This window comes from Rattus norvegicus, chromosome 1 (assembly GCF_021556685.1).
Source record: "Rattus norvegicus strain SHRSP/BbbUtx chromosome 1, alternate assembly SHRSP_T2T, whole genome shotgun sequence".
In the NCBI taxonomy this organism is placed as follows: domain Eukaryota; kingdom Metazoa; phylum Chordata; class Mammalia; order Rodentia; family Muridae; genus Rattus; species Rattus norvegicus.
This window is the reverse complement of record NC_141534.1, coordinates 215,639,271-215,656,060: the sequence shown is the minus strand read 5'-3', so window position 1 is coordinate 215,656,060 and position 16,790 is coordinate 215,639,271. Positions and strand designations below refer to the sequence as shown.

At 51.3% G+C, this 16,790-nt stretch overlaps 3 protein-coding genes across 6 annotated transcripts; 2 read left to right on the top strand and 1 right to left on the bottom strand.

Moving 5' to 3' along the window:
- Window positions 1-4,234: 4,234 nt before the first annotated feature.
- Ctsw (cathepsin W) lies at window positions 4,235-7,635 on the top strand. 2 transcript variants are annotated; one of them, NM_001024242.1, is made up of 10 exons: window positions 4,245-4,330; window positions 4,861-4,945; window positions 5,655-5,768; window positions 6,100-6,254; window positions 6,352-6,448; window positions 6,526-6,606; window positions 6,688-6,813; window positions 6,983-7,047; window positions 7,122-7,322; window positions 7,401-7,635. In NM_001024242.1, the coding sequence occupies exons 1-10, from the start codon at window positions 4,250-4,252 to the stop codon at window positions 7,509-7,511; spliced, it is 1,116 nt and encodes a 371-aa protein (NP_001019413.1). In that variant the 5' UTR covers window positions 4,245-4,249; the 3' UTR covers window positions 7,512-7,635. The 2 variants fall into 2 exon arrangements, 1 of the variants encoding a protein (NP_001019413.1); XR_015619521.1 differs by lacking the exon at window positions 6,983-7,047 and having other exon boundaries at window positions 4,235-4,330.
- A 171-nt stretch (window positions 7,636-7,806) lies between these two features.
- Window positions 7,807-12,129, bottom strand: Fibp (FGF1 intracellular binding protein). 2 transcript variants are annotated; one of them, XM_087643217.1, is made up of 10 exons: window positions 11,966-12,129; window positions 11,595-11,793; window positions 11,266-11,392; window positions 10,270-10,370; window positions 9,466-9,620; window positions 9,064-9,172; window positions 8,925-8,988; window positions 8,556-8,642; window positions 8,368-8,465; window positions 7,807-7,934 (listed from the first exon to the last, which is right to left on the bottom strand). In XM_087643217.1, the coding sequence occupies exons 1-10, from the start codon at window positions 12,048-12,050 to the stop codon at window positions 7,865-7,867; spliced, it is 1,095 nt and encodes a 364-aa protein (XP_087499343.1). In that variant the 5' UTR covers window positions 12,051-12,129; the 3' UTR covers window positions 7,807-7,864. The 2 variants fall into 2 exon arrangements, with proteins under 2 accessions (XP_087499343.1, NP_758837.2); NM_172334.3 differs by having other exon boundaries at window positions 9,487-9,620; window positions 11,966-12,127.
- Window positions 12,130-15,544: 3,415 nt separating this feature from the next.
- Ccdc85b (coiled-coil domain containing 85B) lies at window positions 15,545-16,560 on the top strand. 2 transcript variants are annotated; one of them, NM_001400780.1, is made up of 2 exons: window positions 15,545-15,767; window positions 15,923-16,560. In NM_001400780.1, exons 1-2 carry the CDS (start codon window positions 15,710-15,712, stop codon window positions 16,120-16,122), a joined length of 258 nt encoding a protein of 85 aa, NP_001387709.1. In that variant the 5' UTR covers window positions 15,545-15,709; the 3' UTR covers window positions 16,123-16,560. The 2 variants fall into 2 exon arrangements, with proteins under 2 accessions (NP_001387709.1, NP_001387708.1); NM_001400779.1 differs by having other exon boundaries at window positions 15,545-16,560.
- Window positions 16,561-16,790: the final 230 nt, after the last annotated feature.

The window sequence follows — 16,790 nt, the reverse complement described above, 5'->3', positions numbered from 1 at the left end:
TCCAAGTCAGGCTCAGAGAACTGCCAAGGCCTTCCATGAGCACAGATGCTGACAGTGTGTGTATTTTGAAAGCCCAGATGACTGCAGCCTGAGACTGCTTCCCTGCAGAGATCCCCTAAGGAGATTAGCTAACTCTGTTCTTCCAGCTCCTATAATAAATCAGCTGAGTTTCCAGGCTGCTGATGTCTCCCTCAGAACACACGGCCCACCAGATCCCTGGATTTTCTTCATGCCTGTCTGTTCTTTCTCCATTCCCCATTGCCCAATCAAGCCAATCTCAAAGCCTGATTGGGGGAGGGAGGGTGGAGGGAGGGAGGGAGGGAGATGAGAGGAGAGAGAGAGAGAGAGAGAGAGAGAGAGAGAGAGAGAGAGAGAGAGAGAGAAACACAAGGGGAAAAGTGTCCCTGACCTAGTGGCACATGGCTTTAATCCCAGAACCTGAGGCAGGTGGATCTCTGAGTTTGAGACCAGATTGGTCTCCATAGAGAATTCCAGCTACATTGAGAGACACTGTTTCAAATATACATATAATCCTTGGGTTTTTTTTGGGGGGGGGTCTTGGTGTTTGAGATAGGGTTTCTTTACATACCCTGGCTGTCCTGGAACTCTCTCTATAGACCACACTATTCTCCAAATCAGAGATCCAACTGCTTCTGCTTCTTAAGTGCTAGGACTAAAGGTGCGCACCACCACACTGGCTTACATCCATTATTTTCTTAAGAGGTGAGTTGCAGCTGCGCAGTGGGGGCTTACATCGTTTATCTCCGCCTGAAAGAGGCAGAGGCAGGTGGATCTCTGTGAATTTGAGTCCAGCCTGGTCTACATAGTGAGTTCCAGGACAGCTAGAGCTACACAGTGAGACCCTGTCTTGAAAACAAGAAGACAAGAAACAAACAAACAAAAAAACCACAAAGGTGGGCTGGAGAGAAGGCTCAGCGGTTAAGAGCACCCGACTGCTCTTCCAGAGGTCCTGAGTTCAATTCCCAGCAACCACATAGTGGCTCACAACCATCAGTAGAGAGATCCGATGCCCTCTTCTGGTGTGTCTGAAGACAGCTACAGTGTACTTATATATAATAAATGAAAAAACCACGGGGCTGGGGATTTAGCTCAGTGGTAGAGCGCTTACCTAGGAAACACAAGGCCCTGGGTTCGGTCCCCAGCTCCGAAAAAAAGAACCAAAACAAAAAAAAAAACCAAAAAAACCACAAAGGTAAATTGCATAGTAAGCAACTTACATCTCAGTTAATCTGTTGTTGCTGTTTGAAACAGGATCTCATATAGACCAGGCTAGTCTGGAACTTTTTTTTTTTAAAGATCTATTTATTTATTATATATGAGTACACTGTTGCTGTCCTCAGACACACCAGAAGAGGGCATCAGATCTCATTACAGATGGTTGTGAGCCACTATGTGGTTGTTGAGATTTGAACTCAGGGGTTGGGGATTTAGCTCAGCGGTAGAGCGCTTGCCTAGGAAGCGCAAGGCCCTGGGTTCGGTCCCCAGCTCCAAAAAAAAAAAGAAAGAAAAAAAGAGATTTGAACTCAGGACCTCTGGAAGAGCAGTCAGTGCTCTTAGCCACTGAGCCATCTCTCCAGCCAAGTCTGGAACATTTTAAGAAACCAGGCTAGTCTTGAACTTCTGGCCAGCCTCTCCTCTCAGTCTCCTAGGTGCTAGAATTACAGGCGTGAGCCACCATAACCAACTATTAAGATGTTAATGACGTGAAGTAAAACTCCTGATGATCAAGATCTAACCATCCCAGACACTTGCAGGGATACACTGCAATCTTGCCAAGCCAGAGATGGGATTCCATTGCTACTCCCTTCACAGATGGGAAGGCTGAGAGATTGGGAAGCAACCAAATGGGAAGCTTCCCAGGGATGATGCCAATCCAGGGAAGTTAGGTAAAGTCACCAGGGTGGCAGAGGTCAGAGGAGGCTGTCAGGAAGGCAGGGGCAGGATGACTTGAGCTTACTGGTACAAAATTGGAAGTTCCTGCTCAAGTTTGAGTCCTCCACTGTGTTTCTGAGTCCTCTCTGTCTGGATCTTGGTGCTGTAAGTGACAACAGCAGCTCTGAGTGGTGGTGTGGGACTTGAAGAGCCTGGCCAGGTATTCATTCATGGCTCCTTCTTGTTCTTCATGGGAACAAGGTTCAGTCTTAGAATAGCAGGATCTGAGTTCTAACTTTGTTCTCATTATGTTGGTGACACCTGGGACAAATTGTAGAGTGTTCTCTTTCCTCAAAGACAGTGAGGTTCCTGGACTCACAGCCCGGCCCTGACTGGTTGGTGGCTGGGCAGGAGCTATAGGATAAGGGAGGGACCGAGTGATCAGGGGAGTCACCCATTCATTTAAGTGTTTTCTGAGTGGCCACTGCTGATCAGAATGTGCCAGGACCAAGGACACAGTGCTGTCCAAAACACCATCAGAACCTGTCCTTGCAGAGTTCACGTTTGAGGGATGGAAGGAACCAGGAGTAAAGTCCCCAGTCCTTCCTTTTAGCCTTCCACAAGAGAGCACAAATGACATGTCACCTACATTCAGCCCACACAGCACAAGATCAACTTGGGGTACATATTTGGGCTGGGGGAAACTGGGCTAGGCACCTATGGACAGTCTGTCCTCTTTGTCTTAAAGAGAGTAGCATTTTTTAAATAGAGAGGTCCCTTGGCTTACTGTCCCAGGGAGAGATAGGGGTGGAGTTGAATGGAGCATAGCTTCCTAAGACAGCCCCTAATGTAGATGTGAGGTAGAGAGCATGTAAGTGGATGACTCCAGGATTAGACCCCCCCCCTTTGCCCCAAGCATGAACCCTGGAAAGCCAAGTCTTTGCACCTATCTCTGGTCATGGTGGCTGTTTCCCAGGCTGAACGTCAGTGGTGGGGTGGGAGCTTCTTTAGACCCAGGACCCACTTAGAATGGAGACAGGAGTCCACAGATGTCAGGTGCTGCCTATCCCCAGACCACACAGCCTTTGGGCTTGTTTTTTCTTTTTTCATTTTTTTCTTCCAGGGCTGAGAACCTAACCCAGAGCCTTGCGCTTGCTAGGCAAGTGCTCTACCACTGAGCTAAATCCCCAACGCGCCCCCCCCCTTTTTAAAAAAAGATTTATTGATTTAATGTATATGAATACACTGTAGCTGTCTTCAGACACACCAGAAGAGGGCATCAGATCCCATTACAGATGGTTGTGAGCCACCATGTGGTTGCTGGGAATTGAACTCAGGACCTCTGGAAGAGCAGTCAGTGTTCTTAACCGCTGCGCCATCTCTCTAGCCAGGGCTTGTTTTTTCTAGGATACTTTCTCTTGTCTTTGTCCTCATTCGTAGACCATGTTGAGGAGAAGAAATGGGGCAGAAGCTGACTACAAGTTTTCAGTCACCCAAAACATACTGGTGTCTCTAATAGGAGTATTCAGGTCTAAGCAGGAGTGTCAGGAATTCAGTCTTCCCCAACTACCTAAGGAATTTAAGGCTCCATGGGATCCACTTCCTTCTCTCACAAAAGAAGCCCCAAACTGCCTGGTCTAGTAGCACCTGCCTTTAGTCCCGGAACTCAGGCAGAGGCCAGCAAACATCTGTGAATAAAAGCCTGGTCTATCTAGCTGGAGAGTTGGACCAGCCAGGGTTACTTAGTCCCTGTATCAATAACAACAAAGAAACTAAACAGCCTGAACTAATCCTCACCAACCTGCCCCACATCTCCAGATTATCTAGACACAGACAGATCAGACACCTTTGTGGTTGGGAGGGAGATGAATGGACAACGGTGTGTCCAGGGCTCCAGGGGCTATGAACAGTTAATGCTCGAGGTTGGGCTCTTAAGCAGGGAAGGTTTCTTAAAGAAAGAGGCCCTTAAGTTGTTTCACAAATAAAGCAAGAGAGAGTCCCTAAGGAATCCTGACCCGCTCATCACTGACTGGACACCAGGCACCTGTGGCTTGTCCTTGCTAGGTTTTCCGTCATGGCGTTGATACCAATAGCATCTTTGTCCACTGACATTTGTCTTCCTGTCTCCTTAGGGACAGATATGTCTTTATATCCCAGAATGGTCTGGAGTATAGTAGCCAAGAGTTGCTATCGAAAATAAGTGGGTGGGGGTTAGCCAGGCAGGCGGGCAGGCAGGCAGGCAGATGGAAGGCCGACCCTCCTCCCTAAGCCTGGTTTCCCCTCGTGGTTTCTCCAGCTCCGCCCTTTCCAACTTAAGTCTACACAGCTTCCTGCCCCCAGCACTTGTGGCTGCACCATGACACTGACAGCCCACCTCTTCTACTTTCTGGCCCTGTTGTTAGCAGGCCAAGGCCTCAGTGACTCCCTCCTCACCAAGGTAAATGTTTCTAACTTGCTTTCCATGCCCTTCCATGCCTGCTCCATGTCTGGGGTCTTAACTTTATGAACTGGCACATTTTTCATCTTTCTTTTAAATTTTCTTAAGACGGGGTCTCAAAGGACATGGTAGAAGGAGGATCTCTGCGAGCTTGGTCTACATAGTGAGTTTGAGGACAGGGCTATGAAGAGAGACCTTGTCTTTAAAAAAATGACAAAGGTCTCACTTTGTAGCTCAGGTTAGCTTTTAACTGTGAGCCCAGGGTGGCTTCACTGGCTTAAGACTCAGTTGTCCTCCTGCCTCAGCCTCTTGAATGCTGGAATGAGCATTCACCTAGAGGGGTGAGCTGCCCTGTCTAGCTTTATCTTTTCTGTTTCTCAGAGGGCGCAGTTGGTACTGTGTGGATGCTCACGTTTGGAACAGAGAGGAGTGCAGGATGACCTCTTAGCCCTGTCTTTGTACCTTAGAGATAAGATTGGGCACACAATGATTCTTCCCCATGACTCCCCCTACTTTTGGCTCCTTGCCAGGATGCAGGTCCCCGACCACTGGAGCTGAAAGAAGTCTTCAAGCTGTTCCAGATCCAGTTCAACCGAAGTTACTCAAACCCAGCAGGTATCATGGGCACAGATGTTTCCGGTCCGACTCTCTCTGTCCACCTAAGAGATGAACTTATGGTTTCAGATGGGAAATAGACCTGGTCCAGGCGGTTGAGTGGGAAACAGGATGCATAGTGCACTCCTTAGCTTGGTCTATAGCCACTTAGCTGTGACTCCAGGCAGGGCGTGGAGGACCACCATAGTCACATTTTCAATCAGAAGATACCGGTCTCCAAGGTGGCAAACTCAGTCCCAAGCTAACACAAAGGGCATTCTCATTCTCTCTCTCTCTCTCTCTCTCTCTCTCTCTCTCTCTCTCTCTCTCTCTCTCTCTCTCCCTCTCCCTCTCTCTCTCTCTCTCTCTGTTGGTATGTGTGTGTGCGTGCTATGTCCCATCCCCTCACCCCACCTGCCCATCCTCCAAACCTGTGGTCAGATGTGTGAAGAGGAGACAGAGAAGGTGCAGCCACAGGAGCAGGAAACCAACCTCCAGTCACTTTTTTTCTGAGTTACCGCCTCTAAAGGCCTTGCTCAGCTTCCCCCTAGGGTGGGCCTATTAGTGTCTTGGGGGGAAATTCTAACCTCATGTGGGCTGGATAATCACTTTCTTGCACTGAAGTTGTAGTGACGGAAAGTGATAACAACTACCTGAGTGGGTGTGAGTGGCCAGACAATGGCCACTTCCTGCCCTGGGACTGGCCTGTGACAACTCTTCTTTGGTCTAGAGTACACTCGCCGTCTGGGTATCTTTGCCCACAACCTGGCTCAGGCACAACGGCTACAGGAAGAAGACCTGGGTACAGCTGAGTTTGGACAGACTCCATTCAGTGACCTCACAGGTACCAGAGGCTTCCTAGCCTGTAAGTGGTGGGTAGGGTAACTGGCAAATGGGCAGGGTAAATCTCCCCTTTCAAGGTCAGCGTGGGTGACTGTCCTAAATCCTAGAGCATGAGACATGACTTCTGTGGCCTGTGTCCTGCTTGGCTCTCAGGCCAGCAGCAGGTATAGAGACTGCACAAGCACAAGCTGGACCTCTCTAGGCCTCAGTATCCCACCCGATGCCTTCAAAAGTATCATAGGGACAGGAAGAGCCAAGACAGTGCCAGCCAGAAAGAGAATATGGAAGAGAAAGGTGCCAAACCCATGACTTCTCTGGCGGTCTGTCCCTAGAGGAAGAGTTTGGCCAGTTATACGGGCACCAGAGGGCACCGGAAAGGATCCTCAACATGGCCAAAAAGGTGAAGTCTGAAAGGTGGGGGGAATCTGTGCCCCCTACCTGTGACTGGCGTAAAGTAAAGAACATCATCTCATCGATCAAGAACCAGGTATCTGTCCCCACCCAGTTTGGCCCAATCTACCACAAGGAGTAGGAGGTGAGGTCAAGGTATTGACACTTTACCCTGTCCCACCCTATCCACTCAGGGAAACTGCAGGTGCTGCTGGGCCATAGCAGCAGCAGACAACATCCAGACTCTGTGGCGCATCAAAACACAACAGTTTGTGGACGTCTCTGTGCAGGGTATGACAGGGAGTGGCCATGTGACAGGGAAAGTTGCCTAGGGGCCTGCTCACCTATGTTGTCCCTTTCTGTCCCAGAGCTGCTGGACTGTGACCGCTGTGGAAATGGCTGCAATGGTGGCTTCGTGTGGGACGCATATATAACTGTCCTGAATAACAGTTGAGTACAGGGCCTTGTGGGAGGACAGCAGGGATGGTGAGTGTTCAGTACCCCAGGCTCCTTCCTGGTCTTGTCTTCAGGTGGCCTGGCCAGCGAAGAGGATTACCCATTCCAGGGGCACCAGAAGCCCCACAGGTGTCTGGCGGACAAGTATAGGAAGGTGGCCTGGATCCAGGACTTCACCATGTTGTCCAGTAATGAGCAGGGTATGGCCAGGGTAGACAGGGAGGCTGGGGGCAGAGAAACAGGAAGGAGGCAGACAGCCTGGCTACGGGAGACCCAATTAAACTCCATTCCCCTGTGAGAAGAGCAGCAACCGCAGGGCAGGCAGGGCTTGATGGCACCCTCAAGTCTCTAGTAATTACCTCTTTCCAGTAATTGCCGGCTACCTGGCTATCCATGGCCCTATCACGGTGACCATCAACATGAAGCTACTGCAGGTGGGTGGATCGGGAAAGAGTGAGGGGCGTATAGAGATGCTCTAGACTCAGCTCTTCTGTCCCCACCCCCGCAGTATTACCAGAAGGGTGTGATCAAGGCTACACCCAGTACCTGTGACCCACACCTTGTGAACCATTCTGTCTTGCTGGTGGGTTTTGGCAAGGAGAAAGGGGGCATGCAGACAGGGACACTCTTGTCCCATTCTCGCAAACCTCGCCGCTCCACCCCCTACTGGATCCTGAAGAACTCCTGGGGAGCTGAGTGGGGCGAGAAGGTGAGTGGAGTGAAACGGAAAGGGGACAGACTACGATGTCTTCTTTATCTTCTGGCCCTGATACCCGCGACTTCCTAGGGTTACTTCAGGCTCTACCGTGGGAACAACACCTGTGGAATCGCCAAGTACCCGATCACAGCTCGAGTGGACCGACCAGTTAAGAAAGCCCCAGTCTCTTGTCCACCTTGAGGCCAGCAGCCACTCTTCAGCCTCTCCTACATGGCCACTGCCCTCCTTGTCAGCCCCGCCCTGAGCTTCTGCCTGACTTTCCCATCCTGTCTGTATGGCTTCATAAACCGAGACATGCTCCATGGCTTCTGAGTGGATCCAGCTGGGGTGTGGAGAGGGGAGGTGGGGGTGGGTCTGTGCCATGGTCCGGTCCCTGAGGTGCTAGTACACACATCCTTACGAGTGAGGGCACCTGAGCACACGTGTGCACTGTGGAAGTCCCTAAGAGCTCTCAAACCTGGAACAAGGACCAGTCTGCAAACTTATGGCAACTTTATTCTCGGGGTATGTCGGAGGGAGGAAGGAAAGGGGCTTTAATCATGATAAAGGCGCAGAAGGCAGCCACGGAGGGTGCCCATGTAGCGGTCCCAGAGGGCCTGGTGCCTGCAACAAAGATGACAAGAGTGATAGCTGATGTCCACTGCTGCCATGCCCAATACACCGCTATGAGTGCTCTCGCTAGGCTCCTCCTTTTTTGAGACAGAGACTCACTCTGTAGCCCAGGCTGGCCTGGGAAACACTCCGCATGCCCCAGCTTCCAAAGCGCTAGGATTATAAACCTGAGCCATTATGCCCAGCTTCCTTCTCTCTGTGCTCCACCCCTGCTGAGGACTGGTCTGAGGACTGTTTAGTCTGCATCAAGTCTTAGCAGTCTTCTGGCTGTATCCTCAGTTTACATTTACAAAAGCTAAAGCACAGAGTAACTTGCCCAAGGCCACAACAACGAGGCGGGACTTCTACCTACAGGGTGGTTCAACAGGGAACCCTGAGTCTATGGGAGGATAGGGAAGCTGGCCGCAGGCCTGGCACCTCTCACCGGAAGCCATCCAAGGAGTGGACAGACGCTGAATACTGGTTGAGGAAGAGCCTCACGTCACTCAGTGGCCAGTGGTCAGAGCGGCAGGGTTCCACAAACTGTGGGGCCAAGGGGACAAGTAGCATAACCAGTACTGCTCAGACACAGGAAAGGCTGGGGACCATGAGGTGTGGGACAGGACTGCTCACCTTCTCCACAAGGTCCACAAACAGGTCTCTGACATCCTTATTGTGGGTCAGCTTGGCAGCCACGTTCACCAGCCCCCGGGACAGATTCTGTGGGCAAGGATCTCAGGAGTTCTGTCTTCTGCTCCAGGAGTTGGAGGCTGAGCACTGAGGCTGAGGGAGGGCCAGGCCCCTCCCCAAATATATCTACCTCCCTCAAAAAATCAAGTCCCTTTTGTTATGATTGGGACCCCCTCACAGGCAGACAGAGAAGGAACAGCAGTGCCACCTGCTGGTCAACTTCAAGCATGAGCAGAGTCGCCTGGCAGGGGGTAGAGCACAGAAGGAAGCTCCTGACACTTTAGGGGGAAGGGTCTGCACAGGGTGACAGACCTTGAAGTTGGTTTCCATCTCAGAGAAGACACCCAGCTTCCCCCGGAGGGCAGTACACACCAGGCTGTAGGAAGATATGGTCATGCCTATCACCATCTAAGACAATTTTATACCCTGTCTCATGGGCCCCCATAGTTACCTCTTGTGCAAGTCTAGAAGGTCCTTGTCAGCTACTAGAACCTTGAGCTCCTTCAAGTCTTGGAGAAACTCCTTATCTAAGTCCACATCCATGTCATCCATCTGAGAGTCTGCGAAGGCCACGAAAGAAGTTGTGAGTGGATGAGAGAACATCTTATGAGGTACTGAACCTTCTTCACCGCTACCTCACTGGAATTCTCAGAGACGGAAGGTGGAATGTCACGCCCCAGGCCACACAGTAGTAGTGAGCCCTTGGCCTGCAGACAAGTGTGTGTGGAGCAAGGGAACTATATGTAGCAAGGGGCTGAGGGCTGAGGAGGAAGGGTGCTGGGTACTGTAGAAGCTATATATATACATCAGGACGAACTGACAGCAGTCCCCAGAGGGTAGGGAGTCCAGGCACCTGGGTCGGTGGGGGCCTCACCGACGGCTCCAAGGGTCCAGTTCTGGATCATAAGCTCAGCACAGAAGGCAAAGTCGCCAAAGCTCAGATACTGCAGCTTTTTCTTGCCTGTTTCAAACCGGTTGTTGGCAAAGAAGACGATGGCTGCATAGTCTCTGCAGACAGGGACAGTGGCTGTCTTAGGACAACAGGGTCTGATTGGTGAGCTTACTTAGGAACCATTCTTTGTTTGTTTTTAAATTCATTTATTTATTATATACGAGTACACTGAAGCTGTCTTCAGACACCAGAAGAGGGCATCAGATCCCATGGTGGTTGTGAGCTACCATGTGGTTGCTGGGATTTGAATTCAGGACCTCTAAGAAGAGCAGTCTTAACCACTGAGCCATCTCTCCAGTGCCCCAGGAACCATTCTTGAAGAAATTCTTTATTGTTTTAAATCCCTCTTAGCAGGTAGCTCCCACCTGCAACCTTCACTAAGTGTTTTAGTTCTTGTCTGTTTCTGCTCTAACTCACCAAGTGACCAACCATAGACCATTTCCTTACCAACCTCCCATCTCTGCAAAGGGAAGATCCAGCCAGTCTTCCTAAGGAACAGAATGGCAGGCCACACTGCGTCACTGAGCACTTCTTCAGTGCCTTACAAATGCCTTCACCTCGGCAATCTGATGCAGTTTACAGATTACCAATAGAATAGTCATTCCTCCAGAACAGTCAGAGGTAAAAGGGTGAGGATAGGGAAGGTGGACCAGGCTAACGGCCGAAGGAAGCTTCATGTAGGAAGGGAGGTGGCTGGCCCCTCACCTGGCTAATCGGTCAGAGAGGAGAAAGTGTTGCTGGATGTTATCCACCAGGGAGCCCCGCATTTCTTCCACCACCTTGAAGACTCGCTTGAAGTTGTCAAACTGTAAGGCAATTAAAGAAGACTGGTCAAAAGATGTTCATGCATGAGATGCTAGAGGACCTCTCTCCTGTCCACCTATCCGGTTAGCACTAACACTTCAATTAATGACTAGGTTTTTGTTTGTTTGTTTTGAGACAGTGTTTCTCTGTGTAGCTTTGGCTGTCCTAGAACTCACTCTGTAGACCAGGCTGACCTCAAACTCAGAGATCTGTCTACCTCCTGAGTACCGGGATTAAAGGCGTACGCCGCCACCACACACTGCACAACTAGGTATTAAGGAGTGCCATCATTTGACTACTATTTGCCAGCTTTTGGCATTTCCCTTAAAAGAACACTTATTTGCTCCTGTCCTTAAGTTCAATTTAGCATCATGATCTCTGGCTCTTCAAGAGCCTGAATTAGAATGGACTCTCCTGAGCAACCTGAAATGAACTAAGTTGCATACACGGGAGAACTCAAGAGAGACACAAAGGCACCCAGGACCGTCTGAGCCAACTTACACCCTGGTACTTCTCCTGTGAAGTCAAAGCTCATGGATAAGGTAGTCTCTAGTTCCCTTGTAGATCTCATGGGGTAGACATGGCCAAGAACAGCATCTTCTAGGCAGGAGTACCATGAACAAAAACAAACCTGGGGCTCAAGAGATGTAAGCCCAGAGAGGCCTACAGGGATCCAACCCGAGTCTGAAGGTCAAGGGCAGTGGGAATCAATGAAAATAAGCAAAGGAAAGCCACCGGTCAGATCGAGCCTATAAAAGGTCACTCTGGCCAGATGGAGGGAGAAAGGGTTCGTGTGAAGAAGCTGGCTCCACAATCCTAGGCTGGAATGGAGCTGGGGTGGAAGCAGAAGGATCAAGGGCTGGGCTACATGGGTAGTGGCGTATGTGTGGAACCCACCTGCCTCCGGCAGCTCTTGAGAGTAATTCCGGTTTTGGTGCTGATGTCATCAAGGTCTTTCTTGGTACCCTTGGACAGCTTCTTGCCCAAGACCTCCCGAACAAAGGCCTCGTCAAAGGTGTAGTACCTTGTGGAGGCAGGCACAGGGCATTATTGGTGATCCATTAATGAAGGAGAAGGGAGTTTGGAATTGGTTTCTTTTGTTCTCGACTTTTTAATTTCCTGAGTACGTCCCAATCCCTCCCTGAGCCTCAGTTTCAGCCTACAAAATGGGTATAAGTCAAATTGATTGACATCCCAGCCACCCTCCCCTCCTCCATGGTGAGCACCTCTCGATGAGGAGTGCCTGTCGGGAGGGAGGAATCTGGAAGATGAGCTGGTGCAGCAGCTTCGGCGGCGCGTGAAGCAGACGCTCAAGCATGTGAAAGGTGCGGTAGTGGTCCATGGTGTCGCTCTGCAGTACTCCTGTGGTGGCTCCCGTCTGCTCCAGGATTCCGGAGCGTACTCGCAGAGCCACTGCATCGTTCACTGAGGAGCAGGTGCTACCATAAGACCCCAGAGGCCCTCCAGGGCTTCCACCTCCAATCCTCACACTTCCCTGACTCCCCGCAGTCTGTCCACTTCCCTAAACCAAGCCTAAGTCCTAGCCACGCCCCCTCTCACCCAAAACAACAGCTTCCCGGGAGGACGCTACACAGACCTGAGTAACCATCCAGCCAGAGGCGATACACGTCTTCATCTATAAGGGTCGTGTTGCCCACGAAAATGTCTAGTTCGCTAGTCATGACGATGCCCGGGCCGGGTTCGCCCGAAGCTGGAGCTTGCACGGCCGGGGGCCGGGCTAGTAGCCGCAGAGCCACTTCCGGGAGTTCGGAGATTTTGCTCCGGGCACCGGGAGCCAATGAAGGACCACTTCCGGGACGGAGCTGGTGAGAAACTGCTCCGCTCTTTACTGAGCACTGTGAGCCGTTTTTTCGGAAGACCTTGGGATAGCCATTTCCCAGTCTCCCGCCTTGCAGATTCTCCCACTACCTCCTTCTGTCTCTCCATCTTCTCAGTTCTCTCAGAGCCTCCCAATTTTGACCCGTATCCTAACCTAAATTAGAATGTTTCCGGGGCTCTATCCTAAATCGCTAGGTGTGTGTGTCCCTACTTCCATAGTCCATCAGACAGACAAATGAGCATTTTTCTTGTTCCCAGCACGTATTTTATTTTTATTATTTTGAATTATGTGTATTTGGGGAGAGGGTGTGTGAGTGTAAATGCCCTTCGAGACCAGAGGAGGAGTCCCTGGAGTTAGATTTACAGGCAAATATGAGTTGCCCACATGGTTGTGGGGAACAGAACTTAATTCCTGTACAAGAGCAGTTCCTTGCTCCTAACCACTTAGATTTCTCTCCAGCCCCAGTTTTTCAACACGTACTACACCCACATACAAGCTAGTGACTTCTCTTAAAGTCTTTCCGAGCTCTGCCTGGATGGGGCATCTGTAAGGGCACTTATCTCCTAAGGCTTTCCACTGTCTCTGTCTTCTCGTAAGGCATTAAAAGCTTACGCAGGAGCCACCAAGCGTGAGTTCGGTCTCCAGCACCCATATTGTGTAAGGAAAGGACTATCTCCGTTTTTCGTTTTGTTTGTTTAGGTCTTACTTTGTAGTCCAGGCTAGTCTAAATTGGCAGCAGTCTCCCAACTTCAACATCCCAAGCACTGAGATCACAGGATAGGAACCTCCTATGTACCCAGCTCTTACCATCTGACCTCTGCATAGGTCTGCTGTATTCCTGCATACACTGTAACTTACTGTTTATAATTACCAAAACATAAACCCCGAATAACTGTTAATCCCAGCACCCGGGAGACAGGCAGATATCTGAATTTGAAGTTAGCCTGGTCTACAGAGTAAGTTTCAGGACAGCCAGGGCTACACAGAGAAACCCTGTCTCAAAAAACTGAAAAGAGGGGTTGGGGATTTAGCTCAGTGGTAGAGCGCTTGCCTAGCAAGCACAAGGCCCTGGGTTCGGTCCTCAGCTCAAAAAAAAAAAGTTCTACAGAAGCCAGTTTATCTCAGTGCACTGAAAAGACAGGAGGAAATCCTGACTGTCATGGTTAGTAAGGTAAGGTCTCCCGCTCCACCTCTGATCCCTAGGCGGAGCACATTTTAGGGTTCCTAGAGAGATCCCTCTCGCTCCTGTCCGTTTTCCTGTAACCTTATCTCAGTGGCAGCCCCAGCAGCCATCCAGTTCTGGAAACCTGGGCTGTCTCCAAGTTGCTCTTGTGAGGCGTTCAGAGCTGTGGATGTGCTTGCTGCTTCGAGCCGCTCTGTGTCTTACTCCCCGCCCACTGACTCAGAGCCAGCCTCGTCCTTCTGTGCACAGCTCTTTGTTCACTGACACAGTGTTATTAATCTAGAGAACACCCTGCCACCAAAGTCCACCCCACACAGCACATTTGGAGACGTGGGGGTGGGGGTTGGAATCGGGGATGAAGTCTCCTACAGCTCAGGTCTTAAATTTGCTGTGGGAGGATGACCTTGAATTCCTGAAGCTCCTGCTCCCCCTACCAAGTGCTGGGATTACTGGCTTATGCCCACACAACTGGCTTCTGAAAAGACTTTTTAAAATGTATATTTTCTTGGGTGTGGTGGTTCTGCATTCCTACACAGAAGCCAGAGAATCTCCATGAATTGGAGGCCACCCTGGTCTACTTTCGGGCTCTCCAGGATATATATGTGTGTGTGTGTGTGTGTGTGTGTGTGTGTGTGTGTGTGTGTGTGTGTGTGTGTGAATGTATCCTGCTCACACAAAACATTTTGAAATGTTATTTCCCTGTTTAAAATTCTTTTTTAAAAAAAGATTTATTTATTAGATATGAGTACACTGTAGCTGTCTCCATTCACACCAAAAGAGGGCATCAGATCTCATTACAGATGGTTGTGAGCCACCATGTGGTTGCTCGGATTTGAACTCAGGACCTCTGGAAGAGCAGTCAGTGCTATTAACCACTAAGCCATCTCTCCAGTAAGTTTAAACTTCTTACTGGCCTTTGGAAACCCTCTATTCTAGCATTGCAGGTCCTTAAGAACCCAACATCTATCCACCATTGAAGCATACCTCCCTTTTTCGCTTTGTTTGTTGAGACAAGGTCTTACTTCTAGGCTAGTGTAAACTCACAGCAGTCTTCCAACATCAACCTCCCAAGCACTGGGATTGCAGGAGAGGTGGCACCAATATACCCAGCTCTTCAAAGCCTCCTCCTCTAACCACTCTCTACATACCCACACTTACCAAACTCAGAAGTAGCCTTTCACTTAACCCTAAAGGAGCTGACTCCCCAGGGCATCAGTGACTTTTCCTACACTGCTTGCTTTCTCTTACACACTTTTTCCTCTCTTGGCAGTCTTTTGTTTTTTGATGACAGGGTCTCTCTACATAGCCCTATCTATCCTGAAACTCTCTGCTGGCATCTTATGTATTTTTAAGGGCCCCTCAGATATTTGGAAAAATACTTTGGGGGATCTCAGGGACTACTTCTGTATCACATCCTTCTTTTATGGTCTAAGAATGAATCGGGGCCTTCCACGTGCTAGGTAAGTGCTTTATCATTGAGCCATATGCTCGGTGTGAGCTTTCGTGCCCTCTCTCACTCTTCCCCCAAAAGATTCTCTCATTCTCTCTTTCTCTCATTCTCCCCCCCCCCAAAAAAGGACAAGGTTTCTGTGTAGCCTTGGCTTCTTCTGTCAGATTTTGACCTTTTTGGTCAAGTACAGGATTCTCGTTAAGTTTATTTATGAACGGACCTTTCACACAACAAAGGTTTATTAAACAATCAAATCCTTTGGATGGCTCATCCTGCGGACAGGAAACGGTCTCTGGGAGGGAGGGTTGGTTGAGAATGAGCCAGGACCTTTGACTCTAGATTTGGAGTAGCTGGGAGTGATGCTTCAGAGTTCCAGCAAAGGGGAAAAAAGCCCAGTAAGACATCTGTTTAGCTTCTGTTGAGGGGTGGGCAGGAGTCAAAGGCAGACACCTGAATATCAGTTCTCAAAAAGTGCTTGAGGAGGTTTTGGAACATGGAGTCCTGCAACGCCTTCAAGTCCAGCTGAGATGACCATAGAAGGAAAGGAGAGAGAAGGTCCCTGCTGTTTGAGGGTCGTGACATCCAGGTCCGGAGTGGGCGAGAAAAAAAAAAGCTCCAGGCTTAGGCTCCGCCCCTTCCCAGGAGGCTTTCTGGATTGGCTCTTCTTCGGCAACATCACGAGGCCCCGCCCCGGCGCGCGCCCTGCCTCGTGCCCACCCCAAAGTAGCCGCTGCAGCCTACGCTGCCTCGTTCACTGCCTACGGTCCTCGGAGCCAGACCCGGGCCGGAGCCTGAGCGGCAACCGGCCCGAGGAGGGGCTTCAGAGCCGCGGCCGTGGGCGGGCGATGCTGCAGCTGCCTGATCAACTATGGAGGCCGAGGCAGGCGGCCTGGAGGAGCTGACGGACGAGGAGATGGCGGCGCTGGGTAAGGAGGAGCTGGTGCGGCGCCTACGGCGGGAGGAGGCGGCGCGCCTGGCAGCGCTGGTGCAGCGCGGCCGCCTGATGCAGGAGGTGAATCGGCAGCTGCAGGGTCACCTGGGTGAGATCCGTGAGCTCAAACAGCTCAACCGGCGTCTGCAGGCGGAGAACCGGGAGCTGCGCGACCTCTGCTGCTTCCTGGACTCAGAGCGCCAACGAGGACGGCGTGCGGCGCGCCAGTGGCAGCTCTTTGGGACCCAAGCATCCCGGGCGGTGCGCGAGGACCTGGGTGGTTGTTGGCAGAAGCTAGCCGAGCTGGAAGGCCGCCAGGAGGAGCTGCTGCGGGAAAATCTGGCCCTTAAGGAGCTTTGCCTAGCACTGGGCGAAGAGTGGGGCCCCCGTGGTGGCCCCGGCGGCGCAGTGGGCTCAGGTGCTGGGCCCACACCCGAGCTCGCCCTGCCACCGTGCGGGCCCCGCGACCTAGGCGATGGAAGTTCCAGCACTGGCAGTGTGGGCAGCCCGGATCAGTTGCCCCTAGCCTGCTCTCCTGATGACTGAGGGCGCCGCATTTTCCACGCCAATGCCTGCCTGGATTGCTCTCTGAGCGCGGGGAATGCCGTGGACCTCCAGACCTGGTCGCAGCTTCGGCTGAGCACCAGGGCGCTGGCATGGACTGAAAAAGCCCTGGCACTGAGGAGGGCCCCTCGCTCTTGCTGGCAGAGCAGCAGGGGAATGGAGACTGAAGTGGAGGGACTTGCTGGGTGGTTGGGTGGGGACTAATAAACTGGGAAGGAAGCAGAGCCTGAAGCCTGCCAGCTTGTGTCTGGAACTCGCCGGGGTTGGGAAGAGGGCGGAAACCCAGAGATGCGGTGCAGTTCCCATCGGCGGTGCTGCAGAGCTAGGGCTGACTCCCCATCACCTGGATTTGGGGTGGGATTTGAGACTGTGGTAGATCACTAACTCCCCCGATGGGCGCCAAGACAGGCCGAAATCCGGCCACTGAAGTGGCTCCAGCTCCCTTCCAGGCTCC